The sequence below is a fragment of the Nuphar pumila genome, chromosome 17, assembly GCF_984573655.1.
Source record: "Nuphar pumila chromosome 17, dmNupPumi1.hap1.1, whole genome shotgun sequence".
Taxonomy (NCBI): Eukaryota; Viridiplantae; Streptophyta; class Magnoliopsida; order Nymphaeales; family Nymphaeaceae; genus Nuphar; species Nuphar pumila.
Window position 1 is genome coordinate 75713192 of NC_143265.1, and position 25562 is coordinate 75738753.

General features: G+C 37.6%; 1 protein-coding gene across 1 annotated transcript in view; it reads right to left on the reverse strand.

The window, feature by feature from the left end:
- Positions 1-25076, reverse strand: part of MCM9 (minichromosome maintenance 9) — a 73295-nt gene extending 48219 nt beyond the window's left edge. The window contains exons 1-10 of the mRNA XM_089993627.1: positions 24814-25076; positions 24601-24703; positions 24411-24510; positions 24110-24248; positions 21970-22036; positions 14811-14985; positions 13235-13334; positions 12077-12174; positions 1136-1201; positions 805-897 (exon numbers count right to left, since the gene is read on the reverse strand). Coding sequence (XP_089849753.1) covers positions 805-897; positions 1136-1201; positions 12077-12174; positions 13235-13334; positions 14811-14985; positions 21970-22036; positions 24110-24248; positions 24411-24510; positions 24601-24703; positions 24814-24980 — 1108 coding nt within the window. The 5' untranslated portion in view covers positions 24981-25076. The remainder of the gene's footprint in view (positions 1-804; positions 898-1135; positions 1202-12076; positions 12175-13234; positions 13335-14810; positions 14986-21969; positions 22037-24109; positions 24249-24410; positions 24511-24600; positions 24704-24813) is intronic.
- Between the last annotated feature and the right edge of the window lie 486 nt (positions 25077-25562).

Here is a 25562-nt window from a genome sequence, read left to right on the forward strand (position 1 = left end):
TGTGATGCAGAAGATCTATATCGGGATATTGTGTCTTTATTGAAAGAAACTTAGTCTCTTGGAGTAGTAGTAAACAAAAGGATGTCGCTAGATCAAGCACTGAGGCTGAGTATAAATCCATGGCTGCTGCTACTGCCGAAGTCACATGGGTCAGGCATTTACTAACCGAAGTAAGAGAAACGATTTATCGTTCTACCTTGTTGTGTAACAATCAAAGTGCTCTCAACATGTCATTTAATCCAGTACATCACAGTCGTGCTAAGCATATTGAGATCGACCAACATTTTGTAAGACAAAAGGTTGAAGAAAAGGAGATCGAGCCTGAATTTGTTAATACTGAAGAACAAGTTGCAGACATATTTACAAAGGGCTTGACAAAAGATCGCTTTTGGATGCTTAAAAGCAAGTTGTTCATGGTTCAAGACCATGTCAACTTGAGAGGGGGTGAAAAAGTACGGTTCATTTTATTTTTGGGTCTGGACATTATACCAGACCCGTGTCCATGTTGTGTATAGTATACATTGTATTCTGGGTCTGAATATTATACCAGACCCGGACCCATATTGTATAACCAAATACTATTAATACATGTTTTAGGTCACGATTTCATTATTGAAATCGTGACAGCCGCAGCCCTCATTCTCTTTGCTTTCTCTTTCTCACAATGCAGGTTCTGAAGAGAAATCTCACATCTATATGGAATGGAAAAACAGCAAACAGGCTAAAGAGATGTACAAAAGTCAAAAGCAAGAGATTCTTAAGAAGAAAGTCAAATCACAGAAAAGCTCAAAAGCAAAGTTATACCAGGGTCACCAACTAATAGGAGGTGTGATTCTCCACGAACTTTGGTACCAGAAGCATCAATGTGTTTCACACCTCCAATCAATGTTAATGCAACTGCATAATTAAGAATATAACTACCATTAAGTACTAATATACGAATCAAATAGTCCCACAGCCATGATTCTAGCAATGACCAACATTTATTTCAAGTTGGACTAGTCAGCTCACTTGCGCATAAAATAGCAATCTATCTCATTATTCAAAATGGCTTACTTCACTAACTTGATCAAACATCAAAAAAAATTATAACAGAAAAAAAAAAGAGAACAAAAAAATTGAGAGATTAGCATACCTGCAAGCTTCACAGTGAAAAGGCCAAAAATTTGTGGACAAACTCCACATAATATAGCATTTCTCCCTGCAAATGGATGGAAGATGTACTATTTTCCAGTTTAAACAAACATCTAAGATACAGCCATGAAAACTGTAATTGAAAGTGTTGGACATACACACAAATGCATGCACATGTAGAGAGAGAGAGAGTCTCAGTCAATCTGGAAAGCTACAAGAACATAATTTCCCTTGTGGCCCACTAAATGAAAAGTTCTAAGTATACCCTCCTGAATTTGTTAACTCTTGCCCTATCCATCCCTGTTCATCCCCGTCACATTCCTCCATCCTATTTTCCACTGAAAATACCATCTGATTATCACTCCTAACATATTTGCTTCTTATTTCTACTTGTCACTTTACTCTTGATACTCCACTGATAGCATTCAGTGCTACTGAGGACTGCTTAACCCTATCACTACTCATAGCACTCTTATAAATGGCCACCCATCCAAGCCCTAGCCATTTAACCTTGGCCATACCACAAGTGACTTTCTTCATTTATTCCATCAATGGTTGTGAACTTGTGATCCTAACCTTAGCTCATTCTCAATAAGTTTGTATGACTCATTTGACTTCCACTATCTATCTATAGCTACCATCTCAACCCTAACCTTTTATTCAATGTTGTAGGAATCAAATAGACTCTGCTTAAACTGGCTGGTTCAAAACAGAGTTACCAGAAGCCTCTTAGATAGGTGGGAAGGCCGCTTCCCAGAAACTTGCTTTGGAAGCGTGATACAACTCACTTCCGAAACTTGATGAGAATCTCGATTCTCCCACACTTCTCCTATATTTTCGGCATAGTTCATCTATTCTTCTTAAATGTTCTCTCACTCTACTGTTCATATTTTTTCCGTGTGTTTCCCACTCACTTCCATGATGTTTCTCCAAATTGGTAGTCATCATTTTTAGATTTTGTTAAAAATTTAATGCTAACACTAAAAATCATGAAATTTAAGAATATTCACTTTTATTTTAGTTTTTATTTGCGTTCCATTTCGATTTTCATTCAATTCTTATATCATTTTTCGCTTCTCATATCGTTTCTCGTTTCTCGTTTTCGCTTCCTAGTCTAGCAACCTTGGTTCGAACTGAATCGGCCCCAAAATGATTTGATATTGGGACTGATGCAAGGGGCAATCCAAAATTGATCAATTTTTATCTGACTCGTTGATATCGGCTGAATCAAGTTGATATTGTCAGAAATGGTCACTTCTGCATTTCATAAAAACTACCATATGACTCAATGCCCATCCCCAAAATGATTTGATACTAGGACCAATGCAAATCTCTCTCTCTCTCTCTCTCTCTCTCTCTCTCTCTCTCTCTCTCTATATATACATATATATATATATATATATATATATATATATATATATATATATATATATATATGTATATATATATATATATGTATATATATATATATGTGTGTGTGTGTGTGTGTGTGTGTGAAAGTATCTATAACAAGAGACTATTATCAAGACCTTAATATTCTTGATGACAAGCACGTGCACACATGCACAATAAGCACTCTTAGAACGGTTGTGCACAAAAGCCCAACTCACTAAATCTCACAAATGCACAAAGGCATAAAAGAATAAAAGCTTTATTGAAGAACACATGGGATTTGACTCAAAGCCTTAAGAAATACAAAGGGGAGAACCCCTATTTATAACAACAATAAAGTAGCCTTGGAGGGGGCTCCACTCATAGACGTTGGAGGGGCCCAACATCTATTTGAGTGGGCCCCCCAAGGTACCTTTTGGTACTAATTAAAAAGAAATAAAAATAAAAGAAAAGAATGAATAAAAAATAATTACAATCACATTCATAAAGTGAATGTGCGTAAAACAGTGGAAATGACTAAACTACCCCTATGACTAAAATAAAGAAATATATATTTTACATATATAAATGGATAATACATATATATATATATCATATATATGTATTATCCTTTATATATGTAAAATATATAGGTTTACAAGGTTTCATAATACAATTTAACACCCACCCTCAAACTTAGGGTAGGATGACCGAAAGTTTGTCAAGGAGAAAATTCAACCGCGGAGCACACAAAGCTTTGGTGAAGAAATCTGTCAACTGATATTCTGAAGTTACATATGGAAGATCTATAACTCCTTTTAGATACGCTTCTCGAACATAGTGACAGTTCATCTCAATGTGTTTAGTCCGCTCATGAAAAGTATGATTTTTGGCAATGTATATTATACTCTTGTTATCACGGCATAGCTTGGTGGGCTCTTCTATTGTGATCCTTATGTCTTCTAATAGCTGATGAATCCATATAATTTCCATGGTAGTAGTTATCATGGCACGATATTTAGCTTCTGTTGAGGATAGAGACACTTTTTGTTGCTTCTTACATCTCCATGAGATCAGCGAGTCTCCTAAAAACACACAAAAATCAGTGGTGGAGTGACGGTTATTTGGATCACCTCCCCAATTAGAGCCTGTATAAGCAATTAACTTTAATTCGGAAAAAGATGACAAAAATACTCTCTTATTTAGTGTGCCCTTTATGTATCTTACGACCCGCAAGATGGCACTCATGTAAACAGATGTTGGTGCATGTTGAAACTGACTTGCAGTATAAACTGCATGAGAGATATCTGATCTAGTAATACTCAAATACATTAATGATAGGTGGGATCGGAGAGAGGAATATCATCATCAATCTTCATTTTGGCTCCTACTATAGCAGGAGTTTCACAAACCTTATCATCCGTAATACCTGACCTGTCAATAATCTAAAAGACAAGCTTAGTTTGAGATAAAAAATACCCTCTATGAGAGTAAGCAAAAAGATGCCTTCTAGGTTTATTTCATATGATTCCTTTACTCCTAAACATAGAGCCTGGTTTAGCGTCATTCATTCCTATATAGAACCCAAAAACTTCGAAGAAGCCAAAAAAAATCATGAATGGTTGAAAGCAATGAAATGTGAACTTTCAGCTCTCAACAGGGTTAAGACTTGAGAGTTCCAATATCTCCCTAAGGGTAAGAAAGCAATAGGATGTAGATGGGTTTTTAAGGTTAAAACTAAGAGCGATGGATCTCTTAAGAGATATAAGGCTCGATTAGTAGCAAAGGGATATAGTCAAGAATACAGTATTGATTATGAAGAAACTTTTGCTCTTGTGGCCCAAATGGTCACTGTCTGATGTCTCATCATCGTTGCCTCAATCAACAAATGGAACATCTATCAAATGGATGTTAAAAATGCTTTCTTAAATGATGATCTAAATGAAGAGGTATATATGGAGGCTCCACCAAGAATGGAGACTCCCGAAGAAAAAGTGCTTCGTTTTCGGAAAGCACTTTATGATTTAAAATAGGCCCCCAAGGCTTGGTATGATAGATTTAACTCCGTAATGTTAGAAAATGATTTTTCATCCTGTTTCACTAACACTACTTTATTTGTTAGAAAAACTAATGCAGGGATTGTCATTTTGCTCTGATACCATACCATGTGAAAGTATCTATAACAAAATACTATTATCAAGACCATAATATTCTTGATGACAAGCTATGTCACAGGGATTCGGCTAGCAGGGTGCCGCACTCGCGTCGACGCGACTCGACGCGGGTGCGGGTGCGGCACCGGCTGCGATCAACCCGATCCTGGGTGCATTGACCGCACCCAGGATCATTTAGGTCCATTTTTTTTTTGGATTTTTTTTTTAATTGCCCTATGAAATGGGCTGCAAAAATTTTTTTTAAAACAATTCTGCTGACAGCAGCTGTCTGTCAGGGCTGCGAATTTTTTTTTTTTAAATTCTGCTGACAGCAGCTGTCTGTCAGCTGCTGACAGTTGTTGTCTGTCAGTTGTTGACAGCAGTTGTCAACAGAAAAACCCGCGTCGGGGAACCCTCGACCCCCTTTATATATATATTACATTTTTGCCCCTGCCGCACCCCCGCACTCAGATTTTTTGGAAGTGTTGAATCCCAGCACTCGCACCCATGTGACATAGATGACAAGCATGTGCACACATGCACAATAAGCACTCTTAGAACACTTGTTCACAAAAGCACAACTCACTAAATCTTACAAAGGCATAAAAGAATAAAAGCTTTATTGAAGAACACATGGGCTTTGACTCAAAGCCTTAAGAAATACAAAGGGGATAAGCCCTATTTATAACAACAATAAAGGAGCCTTGGAGGGGCTCCAGTCATAGATGTTGGAGGGGCCCAACGGCTATTTGAGTGGCCCCCCGAAGGTACCTTTTGGTATTAATTAAAAATAAATAAAAAGAAAAGAAAAGAAAGAATAAAAAATAATTGCAATCACATTCATAAAGTGAATGTGCGTAAAACAGTGGAAATGACTAAACTACCCCTATGACTAAAATAAGGAAATATATATTTTACATATATAAATGAATAACACACACACACACACACATATATATATATATATATATATATATATATATATATATATATATATATATATATATATATATATATATATATATATTATCCTTTATATATGTAAAATATATAGTATTACAAGGTTTCGTAATACAATTTAACAATATATATATATAGTCACTAGAATTTGAGAACTATTGTGTGAACCATGATTTTCATGGATTTTTTATTCTTTTCTCTTGAATCTAACCACACGGATGTGATCTACATGCTTGATTTTATAAGGATCAGCTCTTGAGTCATCCAATCATGATGCATAAACAAGATTTTTTAAGGCTTTAAAATCAACAGCTCATAATCTTCAAAAATATTTAAGCATCCAAAAATCGTATCTTTTCATCGAAAATGCATGATCCAACAGCTGATTCTTAGCAAATTCACCATGCTAAACACATCTACATGGTTGGATTTGCAAAAAACGTGTTGGAAATGCCCAGTTCACACAGTAATTCTCATATTTCCAGTTTTCATATATATATATATAACTCACATTAAAAATTAATCGTAGAAATCTAAACATTTATCTATCCAGTCATGAGATAGATCAGCAGCTAACCCCCCCCCCCGATACGAAAATAAATATGCACCATTTGCATACCTGTGGCAGCTTTAAATAGATCATATAACAATTTCCTCCCTCTGAAAATATAGAAGAAAGGAGTTTGCATTGATGCATTTTAGTTAAAAGAACTGAAGTGGTAAAGCCTTGGGTTAAAATAAGCCCGGGTGAATGGCAGTAGTAACTATAACAGTCCTAAGGTAGCAAAATTCCTTGTCACGTAAGTTCTACTTACACCTGGACAGAAAGATCCTATGAAGCTTTATTGTTCCCTGTGATTGGCTTTGGGCCTTTCTTGCACAACTTCGCTGGAAGGCTAAGAAGGCCTTCTTTCAGAGGGGGTGAGCCATCATTGAGACACCACTCTGGAAGAGATAGAATTCTAACCTTGTGCCAGGACCTACAGGCCAAGGGACAGTCTTAAGCAGATAGTTTTGATGGGGGCGTAGGCCTCCCAAAAGTTAACAGAGCTGTGCAAAAGTTTCCTCGGGTCGTACGGAGATTGTCCCTCGAGTGCAAAGGCAAAAGGGAGCTTGACTGCAAGACCACACACACACACACATATATATATATGGACACACATATGTTAAAATGTAAAATACATATATATAATAATATTATTATTATATATTTTTGTATATAATATTTTTTTGTTTTCTTTTATTTTTTTCTTTTTGTTTTATTATCTAGTTTGATTAGAACTAGATAATAGAATTTGGTCAAGTTCCGGTTGGAACTTGACCAAACTTCTAGTCGTTGAAATTAGTCCAACGACTAGAAGGGAGAGCTCCTTATGAGCTAGCTCTCCCTCTTGCTCTTGTATAAATAGGGGTGCAGCCCCTTATGTAAAGATACTCTCTCAAATGCTTTTTAAGCATTTCATTTTTATGAATAAATTCCTTTATTATTGTTTTTTTTTTCATATTTACCCTTTTGTGGGTTTTGCTTAGAGTGTCTTTTAGACACTTCACTTGTGTGATTCTAGTGCTTTCTTGGAAGAGCATCATTTCATTACATGGTATCAGAGCAACGGAATTATTAGATCTTGAAAAGCTTTTACCTTGATTTTCGTGCTTCTTGTGCAAAGGTGTGTTATCACCTTGTTCTTACAAAAAGTGTCTCGGCACTTGAAGAAAAGTGTTTTATCACTTGCCGGAAGAGTGTTTTACCACTTCACTATCGTCTACAAGAGGATTCATTTGAAGGTCTTTAACGACATTCTATTGTAATTCTTCCTCTTCTCCTCAATTCTTTTTCTTCTTTCTCTTCTATCTTTTCTATTCACACCCTCGTAAACGATGGATGACAATGATAAAGTCACCATCATACCCATGAAATTGAATGACACAAATTATGTAATGTGGGCTTCAATCATGAAGCACCACATATGGGGAAAAGGTTTACGGGGAATCGTGGATGGTTTTGATTCGGAACCCAAGCTATCCCTCACCAAGAAAGAGGGTGATAAGGAAGTTTCGTTAATGGAAGAGGAGAAAATCAAGGCTCTAGCCTCTTACGAAAAGAAATAGAAAGAGTGGAGGATGGGACATGCTAAAATAATGTCATGACTTATTAATAGCGTAGACATTAAAAAATGTTCTAGCCTTGCTAAGTTTGAACATGTCGATAAGGCATGAAAATACCTTAGAAATATGTATTCTCTTAAAGATATTGCACATGTGTGCAATCTTCAAGAGAAAGTTCGGACAATGACTCAAAGTGACAAATCTATTCGTGAATATTATAATGAGTTATCCAAACTTTGGAAAGAATAGGCTCTTTTAGAGCCAAAATGGCATTGTGTCGAGGATATTGAGCTTCACCAAAAGCAACTCGATATAAAACACTTTTATCATTTTGTAAATGGGTTAAGGCCGGAATTTGAATTCACCAAATCGACCCACCTTCATCGTGAAAAATTTTCCACTATTGTGGACACTATTAAAGAATTAACAATGGAAGAAAATCGTCTTAGAAATAGTACTCCAAAATCTGATGATTCTGTTCTAGCTGTATCTAGACCAGGAAATCATACTCACACTTATAGGTCACCTTATTTTGAGAGACGGAATGGAGAGTTTGATAAAAGAAAAGTTATTTGCCACCACTGTCATGAACCGGGACATTATAGGCCTCAATTCCCAAAGCTAAAAAGGTGAGACGAAAAGAGGGTTGCGTCTGTTGAAACCGAGTCTAAAGATCAAGATGCACCAGTTTCCATGGCTCAACTAATGGAGATTCTTCAACCTCTTCTCAAAGGGGTATCCTCTTCAACTGAAGCCTCAACTGGATCGGCAGTCGCATTTGTTTTCGATCTAGGTAACCTTCCTTGGCTTTTAGATTCTGGTGCTTCATTTCATATGACCTCAAATGCTAAATGTTTATCCGAATATCTTAAAAATAACTCAAGTATATCAAAGATTTTTACAGTAGATGGAACGTTTCTTGAAATAAAATGAGTAAGATGTTTTGAAAGTTTTCAAAAATCCAAAAGTTTTGTATTCCTAAAGTTAGATACATCCCAAAATTGAATTTGAATCTTTTATCTGTTTCACAAATTTCTGATTATAGATGTAATATATCATTCTCTTCTGATGGTTGCTGGATACAGGATCGTCAGTCAGGGAAACTGATTGTGGAAGGCCATAGAGAAGGACTATATTACATGAATTTTGTGGAACTACCAAAGAATGTTTTTTGTCTAAATGTTCAGAAATTGGAAACAGAATTATGGCACAAAAGACTTGGCCATCCTCATATGTCTAAAATCCAATACTTCCCAAATTTGAGAAAATTTTGTAATCCTGAAAATTTTGCTTGTAAAGACTGCATTCTTGGTAAAATGAAAAGATTACCTTTTTCTAGTAGAACCTTTGTCTCTACTAAACCTCTTGAGTTAATATATTTGAATGTCTGGGAACCTGCACTAGTTATCTCTAATGGCAGCTATACATATTATGTCATCTTTGTTGATGATTTTTCTAGACACACTTGGATTTATTTTCTTAAACATAAATCTGAAGTTTTTGCTCACTTTCAAATATTTCATAAGATGGTTACAAACAAATTTCAAAGTAATATCTTCATTTTTCGCACCGATTCAGGGGGAGAATTTATGTCTGGAGAATTTAAAAACTATCTTAATCTATATGGTATTACTCATCAATGATCATGCCCACACACCCCTCAACAAAATGGTCTTGCAGAACGCAAGCATCGCCACATTATGGAAACCACTCGGACTTTGCTAATTGCAAGTCAAGTTCTAAAAGGATTTTGGGTTGAAACAACTCTAATTGCCACCTATCTCATCAATAGAATGCCATCTTCTTCTTTAAAAAGTATATCTTCAATTGAAAAACTTTATGATTTAGCACCAGACTACTCTACATTGAGAGTTTTCGGTTGCAAGTGTTTTGTATTTACAAACAAAAATGATAAATTCTCCCCTCGTGCAATCTCATGTGCCTTTTTAGGATATGCTGAAAATCAAAAAGGCTACCGGTGCTATGATCTTCAAAATGGCAAATTATATGTATCAAGAAATGTGTCTTTTCTAGAAAAAGAAAGTTCTTTTGAAAGTGAAAAATCTAAGGATATTACTGAATATTCCTTTTTAATTCATTTAACTTCAAAATTTGATAAAGAGGATTTTGAATTTAACTTTGACAATGATCAAAGCCCTATTATCTTTGAAATTGATAGCAGAGACCAAACCAGTAGGGATATTGATCTGCAATATTCAAGACGAAGAGTTGAAGAGCAACCCTCTCCATGTGCGTTAGAAAGGTTTTCTGAAGTTCTCCCTCGAAGGACCTCTAGAATTTCTAGACCTCCCGACAAATTTATTTCTTATGACTCTTTTCCACCCTCATATAGGGTAGTCGTTGCATTAATTCAATCTTATGTTGAACCTTCATCATATTCTGAAGCCAAAAATCATGAAGAATGGGTTGAAGCTATGAAAACGAAATTGGATGCATTAGAAAAGGCCACCACTTGGTTCATTCAAGACCTTCCTCTTGAAAAGAAACCTATAGGCTATAGATGGGTTTACAAAGTCAAAACCAAAAGCGATGGGACTCTCAAAAGATATAAGGCACGACTCGTAGCCAAAGGTTATGCTCAAGAGTATGCAATTGACTACGAAGAAACCTTTGCCCCTATGGCCCATATGACTACTGTTAGAACTTTAATTGCTTTCGCTTCTATCAAAAAATGACCTATATTTCAAATGGATGTCAAAATGCTTTCTTAGATGGGAGTCTTGTTGAAGAAGTCTACATGGATGCTCCGCCTGGTATTTTTATCCCCAAGGGCAAAACTCTTTGTCTTGAGAAGGCTCTTTATGGTCTCAAACAAGCACCAAAAGACTGGTATGACAGATTTAATCATGTTATGACTGATATTGGATTTCATTCTTGTTTGATTGATATTGCCATGTTTATTAAGAAATCTTATGCAGGTATCATCATTCTTCTTCTTTATGTGAATGATATGATCATCACCGGAGACAACAAACAGGGAGTTGTCAATATCAAAACTCTTCTTAAAACTCATTTTGAAATGTCTGACTTAGGATTATTGAAATATTTTTTAGGAATTGAAGTTGCTTATTCCCCTCGTGGGTATTTAATGTCTCAATCTAAATTCGCACTTGATATTATTTTCAGGTCTGGCATTACAGACGATAAGAAGGTGGACACTCCAGAAGTGGTCAATGTTAAAATGAAAATTGATGATGGAGAACATCTTGATGATCCTACTCCGTTCAGACAGCTTGGAGCACTTTCCTATCTCTTCATCACTCGGTCGGACATTGCACATGTTGTACACACAGCTAGCCAATTTCAGCATGCTCTCACTTATGTTCACATGGGAGCGGTTTTACGTATTATTGGATATTTAAAGAGTTTTCTTTCACGAAAACTCTTCTTGCCTGCTTTATCATCATTATATTTAATTGCTTACATTGATGCTGACTGGAGAGGTGATCCTAATAATAGGCACTCAACCACTGGATTCTGTGTGTTTTTAGGTGAATCTCTAATATCGTGGAAGTGCAAGAAGCAGTAGAAGGTTTCTCTATCCTCCACTGAAGCTAAATATAGAGTCATGACAACAACTACAATGGAAGACGTATGGCCCAGGCGACTACTTGCTGATATGAGAGTTGCAACAACACAAGCTTTACGAATGTGTTATGACAACAAGAGTGCAATCTACATTGCAAGCAACAGGACGTTCCATGAACGCACCAAACACATTAAAATGGATTGTCACGCTCCCTGATTTCACTTCCTCTTAGACAAACTTTCACTCATTGTACAATAAGTTTGAGGAAGAGTGTTAAAATGTAAAATACATATATATTATTATATATTATTATTATATATTTTTGTATATAATATTTTTTGTTTTCTTTTATTTTTTTCTTTTTGTTTTATTATCTAATTCGATTAGAACTAGATAATAGAATTTGGTCAAGTTTCGGTTGGAACTTGACCAAACTTCTAGTCGTTGGAACTAGTCCAACGGCTAGAAGGAAGAGCTTCTTATGAGCTAGCTCTCCCTCTTGCTCTTGTATAAATAGGGGTGCAGCCCCTTATGTAAAGATACTCTCTCAAATGCTTTTTAAGCAGTTCATTTTTATGAATAAATTCCTTTATTATTATCTTTTTCCATATTTACCCTTTTGTGGGTTTTGCTTAGAGTGTCTTTTAGACACTTCACTTGAGTGATTCTAGTGCTTTCTTGGAAGAGCACCATTTCATTACAACATACACATGTTGCAATGAACAACCAACATTCAACCAGCAAAATGCGAGATTATAAACAATGAGAAATAGAGAGGCATGACTAAAGTATCATGAATTACCTTTTAACGGGTTGTCCTGGAATTGGGCCCAGAATTGCTGAAATTTCTCGATGGCATCTTCAGGTATCTCAATATCTGATTTTAATTCATTTGTTTTCCTATGAGAGCATAAGATCAAATAATATGTGATGAGCATCATTTCAAAGCACCCAGCCAAACCAAGCATGATAAAGCAAGGTGTTCCACTCAGCCACTCCACAAAAATGTAAAAAAAACTGCACCTCCAGATGAAAATCTTCACAGAGAAACCATAGGAGAATTAATTTTAACTGAAAAGAATATACCACTTAAGATCTCCCTATAGCATCTTCACCAAATTGCAACAAAAAAAACTAATAATAAATTTCACAAACATCTACCTAACCAATAGAAGAAAACAAATACATCATTGATGTCGGACATCAAAATTTACCAAGTAGACCTTGAAACAGTTCCAGTCAATACAGCTAGAAAAATAAACAGAGATCTTGAAAATTTCTATCAAGTATCAATGTCATAGTTCACACATGAAAGGAACAGAAGAGCCAACAGGGCTCTGAAGCAGCAAGGCATTTTAAACTAGAAACAAAGTAGCAAAGTATGAGGCTCTGAATTCTGGTCAAAGTTTAAATAAAAGCAATAAATTAGTGACCTTTCGCCTTTTAGAGATATGGGTGGGTGTATATGTAAAGAAACCATCAAATAGGCATGATGTATTGACTATGTCAAGGAGTGGACATTAGTATAGTAAAAGGCCAAACATAGCAAAGCTCCACTTTTAGCAATTTGATACACACGTGTAATACCAAAAGGAGAATCAGGAATATTTGAAACTCAATGTAAATTGCATCTTATGGGATGTTAATTAAAGAATTGGGTCTATCACATCGACCCAGTCCTACATAAGAGTCAACTGTCAAACAGAACAAACAAAAGGCATTTAAGAGATGATGGTGTGAGTCACTAAAGGGTGTTTAGAAACAGTCGATGATATTGAACCCCAAGAATGGACTTCATAAGATGAAGCCATGGAAGTCCAGAAACTTTGCAGAACCAACACAACCATAGGTATATGCCAAACATAATTCTTTTGACAAAAAAGCGGTGGAAGTAACATAAGCCACATCAGACAGAGAAGAGCTTCAGTAACAACAGATAAACTACAGAAATTTCAGTTACCTTACATAGTTAGCAATTACAACAGGATCAAGATCACAACGAACATCTTTCAAATCTGGTGACCATTTTGCCGTCAAAATTCCTGTAACAACTACATCATCTGAAACAGAGAAAATAGAAGCAAACAGAAGTGGAATTAGCAGTGTTCACTAGTAAATACGCTCGAGCAAATTAGCATTCACTATTTGAAAATTGGAGCATGACAATCAAAGGAAACTACAGATGTTCCAAAGCATTTTTGAGTTTGGCGGAGGGACAAATCTGTTACCATTATGACAATAAAAACTGGCAACATGATGGTATAAGATAAACATAGGGAGCGAAGAGAGAAAGAAGTGAGTATCCTACACTTGATGTAAAAATATAAGCAAAAGGCTTAACCCTTGTCTGTAAATGACAAAGATGCATTATTCATAAAGAACAACATGAACAAGAATAAATATCCTTACATTCCCCACTCAAACTCGAGAATTGAGAAAAAGCATTGAGATCTTGGAAATAAGAAAGTAACAAATAAATGTTGGGATGATATTTGCTGCTGAAGTCACCGAGCAGCTCTAATATCATCACATAGAATATTTAGATACTCCCACTTAAATAGTCTTTTTTAAATAAAATGACAACCTATGTCAGTAGACTTGGTTCTTTCATGGCTTCTTGCACAGGGATCTTTAAGAGGAGCCGTACAGGCTTTTACAGAATAGAGGGAATCATATTTTGTGTAAGCTCAAGAAGTCTATATGGACTCAGTCTCTATAAGCAAGGTATAAAAATTGTAGTAGAGCCATCATTGATTCTGGGTACACTTTGAGAGCATGTGACTACACACTTTTTATCAAGTGATATTCACATATTACTATCCTCATTGTTTATAGGAATGATAAAGCGGTAACAGGAGATGACAAGGAGAAAATCTTAAGGTTGAAGCTCCATTTGAATCAAGTCTTTAATATAAAGGACTTGGGATTATTAAGATACTTTCTTGAAATTTAAGTTCTAAGATCACCCAAAGGTATTTTGTTATCTCAACGGAAATATGTGGCTATTTTGTTAAAGGAGACCCAAATGATGAGGTGCAAACTAACAGATATTCTTATTGGGAACAGTCACAAGCATGATGGAGAACCACTAGAAGACTTCGGAACATATCAAAGACTTGTTGGTGAACTCATCTAAATATGAAAGTGATCTAACATTTTAAAACTGTGTTCCTTACCCAAGAGAAACCCACCAGGTAGATGCAGCAACTATACTTGCAATATGCATGAGTACATATGCTTGGATACTCTGGAGAACAAATCATATTGAAGAAATAATATACATATACAGATCGTGCATTTAACTGTCACATGGGTGTGTCAGTGGAGCCGACGTACCCGAGTCAGGTGTGGTGTGGGCCGGGTCGGGTCCGGACCCAGCCTGGCCCACCCGAAAACTCCCTTTTTCTAGTTTTCAATCTGGTCAATGGGGCGGAGCAGAGAGATAATAATAATAATAAGAAGAAGAAGAAGAAGAGGAGGAGGAGGAATAACAAATAGAAAGATAAACAGATCATCTAAGATGTGAAAGAGAATACCTCCAGCTTTAACCATATCCACTAGATCATCCTTCAGAATGAGGGGAATAGATCGAGGTATAGACCCAACACCTAGAAGCTGTACACTCTCTTGTATTTTAATCTCTTGATAATCATGGCACACTATGCTGCTTTCAATAAACCCAAATTGGATACCGCCACAGGATTTCAACCTCTGAGAAAAACAGAAATTATAAGCAGTTAATAAGAGTCAAACAGAAATAAAGATCACTAAACAGAATAAGAGGTCACCAATGAGAAGGTTAAAACTGTGTACAACAAGAAGCAAGAATCTCCAAACAGCAAAACCATGTCATATAATAAGAATAAAAGATCAAAATTCTGATAAGTCAGCCAGAACCAGAAGATTGAACTAGTCCAGCCAGAGAGAAAAACCTGCAAAATCCAAGTAGAATGCAATACAAAAGTTAAACCATTAAAAAGGACAAAAAGCTGTTAGAAGATGCAAGCAACTGGTCCTGTGTTTCTTGGCATAGGACGACTAAACACCAGGAATATTGGCAGAAGATAAAGAACCATATGGAGCTATATTCCCCAACATTAGACGAGTAAGCAACACAAAAAACAACTAATCATAGTGGACATTTTTTAAAACATAATGACTTTGAAATTTTTCTTCCTGAAGAATTCAAAAGCAAGGCCTACAGGACATAACCTACAAGTCCAACAACCATAGTGACAAATATCGCGAGATTTATGAAAATCTCATGATAATATCACGAGAAATTGCCTGAAGGTTTAAAACGGCAATTTCTCACGAGATTTTGATTTATAAAAAAAACATAAATACCACGATTTAAACGTGATATTTATGTTTTAAATGGCTATTTATCGCAAAAAAAAATGTATTTTTATTTTTAAATAATCTTTATTAATATTTTCTTATAAAAAATAAATTTTATATTTTTTAATTTATTTTTTTATTGCCGAGATTTTGCTAAAAATTGTGAGATTAATGAAAAAATTTCAATTTCTCACGAGTTTTTGAAAAACGAGAAATTGTCGTTTAAAACTTTTGTCACTATGCCAGCAACTACACATTTCAAAGCAATGCCACCAACTATGTCACAAGAACTCGGCTAAGGAGGCGCCGCACCCGAGTCAACACGCCCCGACACGGGTGCGGCTTCAGACTCTGCCCGAACTCGGTCAACGCAGAGTCGGACTCGGTCAACGAGTTGAGGTCGAGTCCGTCCACATGTTAGACTCGGTCAACTTTGACCGAGTCCAAAAATGTCCGTTTTGATTTTTAAAATAAGTTTTGGATCTGGGTCGGATCGGGTCCGGACCTGACCCAGATCCAAAATTCATCTGCAGTCGAACCCTAAAAGGGGTTTATCGACAGGGGGAGGGGCTTACCCTCTCGATTTTGCCTCTCTCCCTCAGCCCTTGCAGCTTTCTCCTACACCCACGTCGGCGATCCAGACTCCGACGACGGTACGCACAGGTGCCAACCACTGTCTCCCCCTCCATCAACACTCAACAGGTATGTCGACCCTCCTGCACCCTCTGCTCGCAGCCTCCCTCCTTGCACCCTCTGCTCGCAAAAGAGGGGCTCGGCCCCTCTTTGTGCCTCCTATTCACAAAGGAGGGGCTTGGCTCCTCCTCGTTTCGCTTATGTCAGACAAGCCCCTCCCGCTTGCAGAAGAGGGGCTCGGTCCCTCCCTGTGCCTCCGATTCACAGAGGAGGGGCTCAGCCCCTCCTCATTTCCCTTTTATCGCAGGGGTAAGAAGTAGGAGTGAGGGAAGGAGGGGGCTCAGCTGACAGGCCGAGCCTTGCCCCGTCGGGCTCCTCCTTGTTTCCCCTGCTGCATTTGGCTTTTTGGCAAGGGCGAAGCCCCTACCACTGATAAGGTTCAGCAGGGGCTTGCCCTGCCCCTCCTTTTTGCATCAGATAGGGGGTAGGCCCCCTATCTCGAACCTGGTTTGCAAAGGAGGGTCTGGTTTGAACAGGGGGAACGAACCTGGAGCTCCTATTACTATTATTTTGAAGTATTTATTAACTTTATTTTATTTACTTATTTGCTTTTCAGTTTTCACTTTTCAGATATAATGGCGAGTTCTAGCGGTAGTGTCAATACATTTGGTTCAAGTTCTAACCCTGAATTAGAAGTTTTTCAACCACTTTGGAGGCTTGTGACAAAAGGGGTAAAAGCTAGTAGTGGTGGTGGTGGGAATGTGCAGTTTCATTGTAATCTATGTAAGACTATTTTCACAGGTTCTTATACGCGTGTGAAAGCACATCTTTTGCATATTCGTGGTCAATGAATTAGGGCATGTTCTGGAGTTGACAAAGATATGTTAAAGCAATTAAAAAAAGAACAAGAGGAAGCTGAAAAGAAGAAAATTGTAGAGATGAGAAGCGATTCGATTAATTTGTCTTTTCCTATTGCCAGTGATATACAAGAAGAGCTTTTAAAGAAAAGAAAGATAGAAAGCAATAAAATAATACAAGCGTCATTCAAAAACATGGCAAAAGCAGAAATTGATAAAAAGATTGGTCGATTCTTTTACTCAAGCTCAATTCCTTTTAATGTAGCTAGAAGTCCATACTGGAAAGATATGATTATATCTTTGGCTAATTGTAATTTGAGTGGTTATGCGCTTCCTAGTTCAGAAAAACTAAGAACAGTCATTCTTATAGAGAAAAAAAATAGAATTGAAGATTTGTTAGAGACCCAAAAATTTGCATAGAAACGACATGGAGTGTTGATTGTTTCTGATGGGTGGACAGATATACAAAGGCGACCACTGATAAACTTCATTGCTTACTCACTTAATGGGTCAATCTTTTTGAAGATTGTTGATGCATCTGGAGAGTATAAAGATGATGAATATTTAAAGAGATTATTTGTCGAAGTGATAAAAGAAGTGGGTGAAGAAAGTCTGGTGCAAATCATTACTGACAATGCTCCAGTTTGCAGTCGTGCAGGAATGAATTTGGCAAGTAAAGATACATATTCACATATTTTTTGGACTCCTTGTGCAACACACAGTTTAAATTTGGCACTTAAGAGTATATGCAATCCATCAAAAGATGATTCACATGCACATGAAATGTACTTATGGATTGAGGAAATAGAGCATGATGTTCGAAATATTAGAAATTTTGTTATAAACCATCATCATGCCCTTTCTATATTTAATAGGCATTCCGATCTCAAGTTACTGAAAGTTGTTGAAACTCGTTTTGCTTCTCTCATTGTTATGATAAAAAGAATTAAGCAACTCAAGAATGCATTGATGATAATGGTGGCTGATCAAGATTGGGATTTTATCGTACTGAAGATGATGTCAAGGCTCAAGCTATCAAAAAATGCATCTGTGATGATTTTTGGTGGGATAAAATTACATATTTTGCTGAATTTACATAGCCTATTTGGGAAATGTTGAGAGAAGTTGACAAAGATGTACGCATGCTTCATAGAATTTATGAAATGTGGGACAATATGATTGAAAAAGTTTAAAGTAGCATTTTTAAACATGAGAAAAAAGATATTGCACTTGATAATTCAGAATTTTACAATCATGTACATTCAGTTTTAGTGAGAAGATGGGATAAAAGCAATACACCTTTGCATTGCATGGCACACTCTCTCAATCCAAAATACTATGCAAAAAAATGGTTGACAGCAGGTGTTGGTCGTGTTTCTCCAAATGAAGATCCTGAGATATCAAGAAATAGAATAATATATTTTAGAAGACTTTTTAATGATCCTCACATATTTAAGGTTATAAATAATGAGTTTGGCAAGTTTTCTACTGGAGATTTGATTCTTTAGCAGCACTTGTGGCAAGGGACGAGGAAGATCCTCTTAATTGGTGGGCAACATATGGATCAGAGACACCAAATTTGCAACATCTTACAATGAAGTTGTTATCCCAACCTGCTACATCATCTTGTTGTGAAAGAAATTGGAGTACATATGCTCAAATTCACAATATTAAAAGAAACAAACTCACTAATAAAAGAGCAGAAGATTTGATTTATGTTCACTCAAATCTACGATTAATTTCTCGCCACACCAAAGAAGAGTATAGGTACTTTTTTTTCTTTGTATTCAAAGTTTGTATTTAAATATTTGTATTCAAAATTTTAAGTTAGATACTAATATAGTCATTTTTTGATGCAGATCCAAGAATTGGGATGTAAATCCAAAAGATTTTGATTTGGAGGGAGAACATAATTTGCATACTCTCAACATGGACTACCTCGATCTTGTTCTTCCCTCTAATTCAGACGATGAGGCAGATTTATGATAAGTTTTGTTGTTTATCACACTCACAAGCTTCTTTATGTGTTATATTTTGGTAAGTTTGTGTTGTTAAGAATTGTTTTTTTATTTTTGCTTTAAAATTTACAATCTTTATGTGTTAATTTATTGTTATATATATATATATTTAAAATATATATTTTTTAATATATATATATAGCCGAGTCCCCGTGTCCAAATTTTTTGAAATTGCGCCGCACCCGTGTCGCACCCGCACCCATGTGACATAGGCCACCAACTAAGACAAACATGAATATATTGATGAATATACTGGTCGCCAAAGGATATTGGTCACAAGTAAGGGTGTCAATGGGTGGGTTTACCCGAACCCGACCCGTACCAAACCCTACAGGGTCCGGGTGTGCTGATAAATAAAAGGACGCAATTAAGACCTGGGTCTGGACCCGAAGATCCAATTAATACATGGATTCGGGTATAGTTTATGAAATTTTATACCAGACCTGGGCCCGACTCAAGTTCCGATTAAGACCCACAATTTTTTCAATGTAAAAATGATCAAAAATATTATTTTACTGGGTATGGCCCGGGTCTGGTTCATGTAGTTCTTATCAGGTCTAGGTATGGTTTATCTTGTGGTGGGTATGATTAGACCCGGGTCAGGACACGATACCATACCCAAAAATCGGGGCCAGGTCCGATTCCACATGGGTCCGAACCAAACCCAACCTGTTGACACCCCTAGTCACATGCAGGTAGATTGTTAAGATGTAAGATAAGTATATACATATTTATATATATATATATATATATGTATATATACATATAAATATGTATGTTTATATCATTGTAATAGGTAATACCCATGAAGGGTATTTTAGGCATTTCACTAACATAAAATAGGTTGGTGTCGCCCCCTTCCCTGTTCCGTCCTGCCTCAAACCCCTTCCTCTTTGTGGTCAGATGCTCCTGCCTCCCCCTCGTCTCCTTTGTTTTTTCGATCGGCAGACCAGAGCCACCATCGTTGGTGGCTTTGGGTTTGCGAGGAGGGAGGTGACAAACACCCCCCTCCTCGTTGTCTTCCCCTCTCCCTCTGTTCTCCGACTGACGTCGGTAGGAGGGCGCTGACCCTCCTGCCCTTTTTACTCGGGTGACAGGTGCAGGAGGATCGAGCCCTCCTGCCCTCTCCTTTTCCTTCTTTTGGCCAGTAGAGGCGACGCCCCTGCCGCCTCCTCTTTTTCGGTCGGCTGGCGGAGCCGACGCCCCTGCCGCCTCCTCTATTCCGATCGGCGGGCAGGGGTTGCGCCCCTGCCCTCTTTCCCTTCTATCAAGCAGGCAGGGCAGGGGTTGCGCCCCTGCCCCCTTCCCCTCTTCGATCAGGACGACGAGCAGGGGTCACGCCCCTGCCCCCTCCTCCTTCTGGCAGACCAACGAACAGGGGTTGCGCCCCTACTCCCTTCCACTTGTTTCTACTGGTTTTTCGTGTCTTGGATACATTTTGAGTTTTGCATTTTGTATAGGGGTTTCCTCAGGAAAACCCATTTTGTACAAACTTGATATTTTCTTCTAATACATAGGGTTTCTAAATGATTTGCGAAGATACAATCTATTGTGAAATGGAGGTTTTACGCTAATGTGCCCAAGGTTGTCGACTTGTCTTTTATTTTCGAAAAACCGTTTTCGCTGATTAACGAAAACAAAAACTCTGAAAAAAAATAAAGGATTTTCTAGTCTCTTTCAATTATTTTGAAGGGTTTACAAGTTCAAAATTTTGAGGCGTTACATATTAAACATGAGAATCATGATATCAGAGGACAAGAGATAAAGTACAAGAGAGTGAGAGAAGGGGGTTATGGATGCCAAAACAATCATAAGAACAAAAATATAAAGCACAAAACCAATATGTCAATTTGTAAATTAAGTGTGAATGTAGAGATAAAAAGCTCCATGCTTGTGATAGGCAATGTTTTTTATTTTCAGTCACAAAGTTCAGGGACAACAGCATTTCAGCATCATGAATCAGTAAAGAGTTTAGAAACTAGCCTATAATGTAGCTACACTAGGATTATGGACTAGTCAGATAGAAGGTGAAGATTTAGTGCAAGTTTTTAAAACAACTTGTTTGAGTTAAAATCATAGTCAATTAGAAATGAAGGCTAATAACTACCCTGATGGCTTATATGCATATGCAGAAAAATGCCAATACAGAAATAGCCATATTTATGGCTGAATATCAACAACAGAAGTAGATTCATCGGGTAATCGTAAACAGCATGGCTGAATATCAACAGCAGTAGATTCACCAGGTAATCATAAACGTCATCCATCAAGTGAATGTCTCGCATTGGGCTTCTTGATTCCCTTTATTATATATCAAGAAAAATGAGTCTGCAGAATGTTGTTAATCAAGAATTATTTAGCTATATTCTTGTATCTTTTCTTTCATTTTCTATAGGCTGAAAGGTACCCCTTTTCCTTCCCTGCTCCTCTCTTTTTATATAGAAAATGCTATGCTGCACATCTGAACAGCAACCTTATAGTTTTCTTTTGGAAAAGGGCACCCTTACCAATCTAAGGTCTTGGTAGAGTGCAATGTTATTTTCTCCAAATTTTGCCATCTTTCAATAAATAAGTCACAGCAAATCCATGTACTCTATGCATTGGAGGAAGCCTCAAACGGATTTCTAACATAAAACAGAGAAGTATGTCATCAAAATCAATTATCTCAGGCATAACCATGTAGATAAAGAAACATAAATCAAATAACATATGCAACTAGCTCAAAACATAGTTTGACCATAACCAAATAACGGATCTACAGTTTTTTGAAAACTTTATTAGACAACCACTCAGCAAGCAAATAAAAAAATCAAGAAAAAGGTAATATAAACAGATAATATATAAACCTTAGAAGGGCAGGATGTTGGAAGCCTAATGGAATTATTAGTCTCCAGCTCTGGATAAACTTTAAATCTGAAACAGCACACAGTTCAGTAGTGGTAAAATTCTGGACAAAAGTCAACTAGTTACAAAAACAACTCACAAAATAATGTGCTTCCCTAAAAGAAACCAAAGAATGGACAATGATTATCATGGTACATGGGCATTAGAACTTCACTTTTGGATAAAAAAGGCATCACGCTGACAAAAATGAAGCAGCTACTGCAATTATTTAAGAGTCCCACTGTTGGGTCACCATGAAAGACCATTAGAAAAGCTTAAAAACCTTGTGGCCTTAAGAATTTCAGATATGGACATGTCAATTTGTATGGCAATACCAAGTTCCCAATTGTAAAGATATAATGGCAGATGCAAGGTCGCTTTAGTGTTTGTTTTATCTTCCAAAATGTGAGACTTTGACTGCTCAAATTAATCTTCCAAAATGTGAGACTTTGACTGCTCAAATTACACTTGCATACAGAAGAGCATGAGTTGAGCAAAATAATGAATGAAACTCTTAATTTTAAAATTGCAGGTTGAAGTCCAAAGCTAAAATGTAAAGCAACTGAGATGAAGTATATCTTACAGTAAGCAATAAATCTGAAGTAGAACAATTATACTATGGCATGCAATCGAAGTGACAACATAAGAATCAAGGTTTTTTGCCTACCAACTACAAAACTAATAGATGAATATGCATCAAGAATTTAAGCAGTAAAAACCAGAAACCCAAGTGGGATAAGACATTTATTTGATGGCAATATCTAACTCCTATTAGCAACCATCAGAGGATAAACAAATCATATAGAAAACTACTTCACTACTTTTTCCCATTTCCGGAGAACATTTATATCCATAAAAGAAAACTCTCACTGCACTTAAGGCTGCTATTTATATGAAAAATGTCAACCCTTGGTGACACAAATCAGACACACTCGGACATGTGGACACATACGAACAATATTTTAATATCATTTTATTGTTTTTTAATGTTTAATTTAGTATTTCAATAAAAATGCATTTTTAACATTAAATATCAAAAATAGTTTTTTATTGCTTAAAAAAAAATTGTCTGTGTCCTATTTTGCAAAAAAAAAATCAAACTTATAAGTTGAACCCAAGTCAGGCGCCCTCATGTCTTTGTGACATAATATTTCACATAAAAGCTTCTCAATCATGTAACCACCAAACTCATAAGGTCTGTGATATTTAGACCAGTTCCTTTTTTGTAGAAATGCATCACAAACAAACATGAAAATATGGGTGCCTCTCACCTTAGCGGGGTCAACTATTTAAGCACACCATAACAACCTTACGTGCACAGCTCCAAGGGGTTTGATGCAGTGGAAGGGGCCTTGGCCACTAGGAGGGTTTTCAGGGTTCTATTCCCATGAGCATCAGCCCCTTGAATTAATGAGGGCAAGAGATAAGCCCTTGCTCATCCGAACCTTGGCGACTCCCTCGGGGCAAGAGGTGTGCCATGGGTTTACACTGTAGCGACTGTAAGTACGGTAGGCTTAGCCAGCGTAAGTAGGTCTCTGATTCCAAGGGTGGTTTCCCCGTCCTTCAAGGAAAAACCTCACGTGCACCATCTACTGAAAACCGTTTTCATCTCAATGAGCACCTTCTCATAGAGTATGTACATAGAACAAATCATACCAATCGGGATAAGAGGCATCCGTGATAGCATTTGTCTAAGCCAACGTAACCACTTTTACATAAACGAAAAAACCAAGCAACAGATAAACGCTATTCCTGGGTTTCATTATTCCATATATTCAATGGAAGGATGCTGGAGTGTATGCATGCGATGCACCCAGAATTTCTAAGTACATTTTACCTTCTACCTAACATTTAGCACTTTCAGCATTGCCTATGCACCGATTCAGTGAACTTCAATCTTATGCAATAACTGTAGACACTCAGAAATAATCAAAATTATGAAATAACGATCAACCCAGCGTTACGTAATCTTCCTTTGCAAGTAATGCTACTCCCATTCTTCCAATATACGTCAATTCTTCAGAAAGTAAAACAAGAGTTAAATTCAAAAACAGTAATTATTCATAGCATTTACACGAAGAACATAAAAGAGAGAATACTCACACATGCTTGCACTTTCTGCATTCATATTCTCTTTCACCTTCGATCATCTTGATAGGCCCAGATCTAATAACGGTCCCTTTGAGAGTGAGAAGAATCCCTCTATGCTTCACTCTCAAACGGCCAATTCTTGGAAACGTCTCTATCAAAATTAAAAATAAAAAACAAAAGCAAGAAGAGGGGAAAAAAAGGAGCAAAGAATCATCTAACCTGAACAAAGATATTCTAGAGATACCTTCAGAACTCCCAAAAAAAAGAAGGAAAAATACAGCATAGAAGAAGCCCTAGAGATAAAAAACTATACCCGGACACTCCAATGGAGAACCACTCACATCGATCCGAGCATGCAAGAACTCCTTCAACACCACCGCCTCACGATCCTTACATGCTTCGAACACCACTTCCTGAACGAATTCCAATCAAACATCACGATTTTCAACTAATTCTCCCACCTCCTCTCCCTCAAACCACGCCAATTCCTCTGATCGGATTACCTGGGACAAGCGAGCGGCTTCATCGAGAAGCGGCAAGAACTTTGACGGATTGGAGAAGAGCAGATACGCTAGCGAAGGGCTCGCATCGAGCAATTCCGCAAATCTGCTAACAAGAGAATCGACGGAACGAAATCATCGCGTAATTTCCGGGAATTCTAACGGAGAAGAAGGAGACAAAGAGAATTGAAGGGAGGAGGCAAAGAAGAAGAATACTCGACGAAGAGAGGGAAGTGAAGCATCTGGTCCTGCAAGAGGAGGATTGAGCGGAGCTGCTGCTCGTTGTTTCGGAGGATGAATTGCGCCAACTCCCGGACGTAATCGGCGTCGGAAAGAACGTCCTCCGGCGTCGAAGCGACCGGAGATCCGGCGTCTGCTCCCATCGGAAAAGATGGAGGGAGGGAAAGAAACCCTAAGTTGAGAGAGAGGAGCTTTGGCGCCAACTCTCGGTAGCCTCTCACAGTAGAATGCGAGCAAGTCCCCAATTCCCAAACGCGGGAAATCGAAGCGCTTTTAATTATGGCGGTTAAGTAGGTGGCCGAGTTTACGGGTCAGGAAACGATAGGATCCGGACCCGGGATAGTTGACGCCACTTCAATGTCCGTTTGGGATGAATCAGGTCCATCGGATCCAGATTTTATCTGAGGAAGATCTCATGCACGTAGGTCTGGTAAACGAATCGTGCAGCTCGTGACTCGTCTCGGTTCGGCTCATCACGAACTCGTTCGTCCTGGCCAGCTCATGTAGCTTAAATCGAGTCAAGCCCGAACAAGAGTAGGGATGGCAGTGGACCGGGGGAAAACGGGCCCCGCCCCGCCTCGCCCCGTTTGGACCGGGGATGAAGGGTATGAAACAGGGATGGAGGTGGGGACGAAGGTTAAAATCCATCCCTGTCCGGGGATGGAGGCAGGGATGGACGTGCACTTTTCCCCGCCCCAACCACTTTTCCCCGCAATATCTTTGCC